Raw genomic sequence first — 873 nt, 5'->3', positions numbered from 1 at the left:
TGTCTGGAGGATAATCAGTTGAGATTGTGTGTGTGCGTCCTTGAGAACTGTAAGTTGTGTAACTTACAATATGTAGTCAGTTCATTTTATTGGTCTATAGTTCTGGCATAGTTAAAGTTAGCTAGTGATTTTGTGGTTTGTGTTCTTCACCTGTTAGCTAGGTTGCACCTGGCTGTTGATTCATAATGGAAATTGCTGACCGTCCTTTCTCACATTTGTATTTTTAGGTGCATTAACACAATGTAATTAATAGTGGGTTTATTGTTATTGTTTACTAACATACGATTCCTATGCATTGTGTATGGTAGCCTTTACAGTGTTATTTCTTTGCAGAACCACACACAAACACAGCCATAGCAGAACTACCCACGCCCATCTTTATACTGATGCTTGATTGTAATAAAGCATCAAAAGAGAGAAGTTGTCTCAGTCCGTGTTTTAACAGACACAACTAGGGCGAAGTTGGAAACTAGAATCAGCTTTAAATACAGTCCTAATCTAGTCCTCATTAACAATTTCAAATAATTTCACTAGAGTTCCCGTTATTTTTCGCATCGTCAATACCTAATTTAATTTAATTGTATGGTAATATACAGACTTCTCACAGAATCACAATTCATATCTTGCAGAAACATCTAATTATAGACGCTACAGGCTATCACAAACTACTGTCCAGTTTCTCTTCAAAGCCCAAAACTGAAAATGTGATTAAAATATGTTGTAAAATAATGTTATGTTCATTTATCTCTGTCCTAGTGATAAGTTGAAAAAAAATCACTCTAAAGGATGTTATCTTTTTGTTTTTTGTTTTAACAGAATCATTGAGTGCCTCCCATCATCGTGGTAATGACAGGTCAAATGTGGATCAATCAA

General features: G+C 34.8%; 2 protein-coding genes and 1 gene segment (V, D, J or C); 2 read left to right on the top strand and 1 right to left on the bottom strand.

The window, feature by feature from the left end:
- Window positions 1–873, bottom strand: part of LOC116696560 (signal-regulatory protein beta-2) — a 29757-nt gene that overhangs the window by 20776 nt on the left and 8108 nt on the right. The window lies entirely within an intron of this gene.
- LOC116696562 (uncharacterized) overlaps window positions 1–873 on the top strand; it is a 15596-nt gene that overhangs the window by 13844 nt on the left and 879 nt on the right. The window lies entirely within an intron of this gene.
- LOC116696564 (Ig kappa chain V-VI region NQ5-78.2.6-like) overlaps window positions 1–873 on the top strand; it is a 2256-nt gene extending 1383 nt beyond the window's left edge. Inside the window, 1 exon segment of the V gene segment in view lies at window positions 817–873. Within this exon segment, the coding sequence occupies window positions 817–825 (9 nt within the window).

The sequence above is a fragment of the Etheostoma spectabile genome, chromosome 10 (genome assembly GCF_008692095.1).
Source record: "Etheostoma spectabile isolate EspeVRDwgs_2016 chromosome 10, UIUC_Espe_1.0, whole genome shotgun sequence".
NCBI lineage: Eukaryota > Metazoa > Chordata > Actinopteri > Perciformes > Percidae > Etheostoma > Etheostoma spectabile.
The sequence above is the reverse complement of the archived record's forward strand: the minus strand, read 5'-3'. Positions and strand labels throughout refer to the sequence as shown.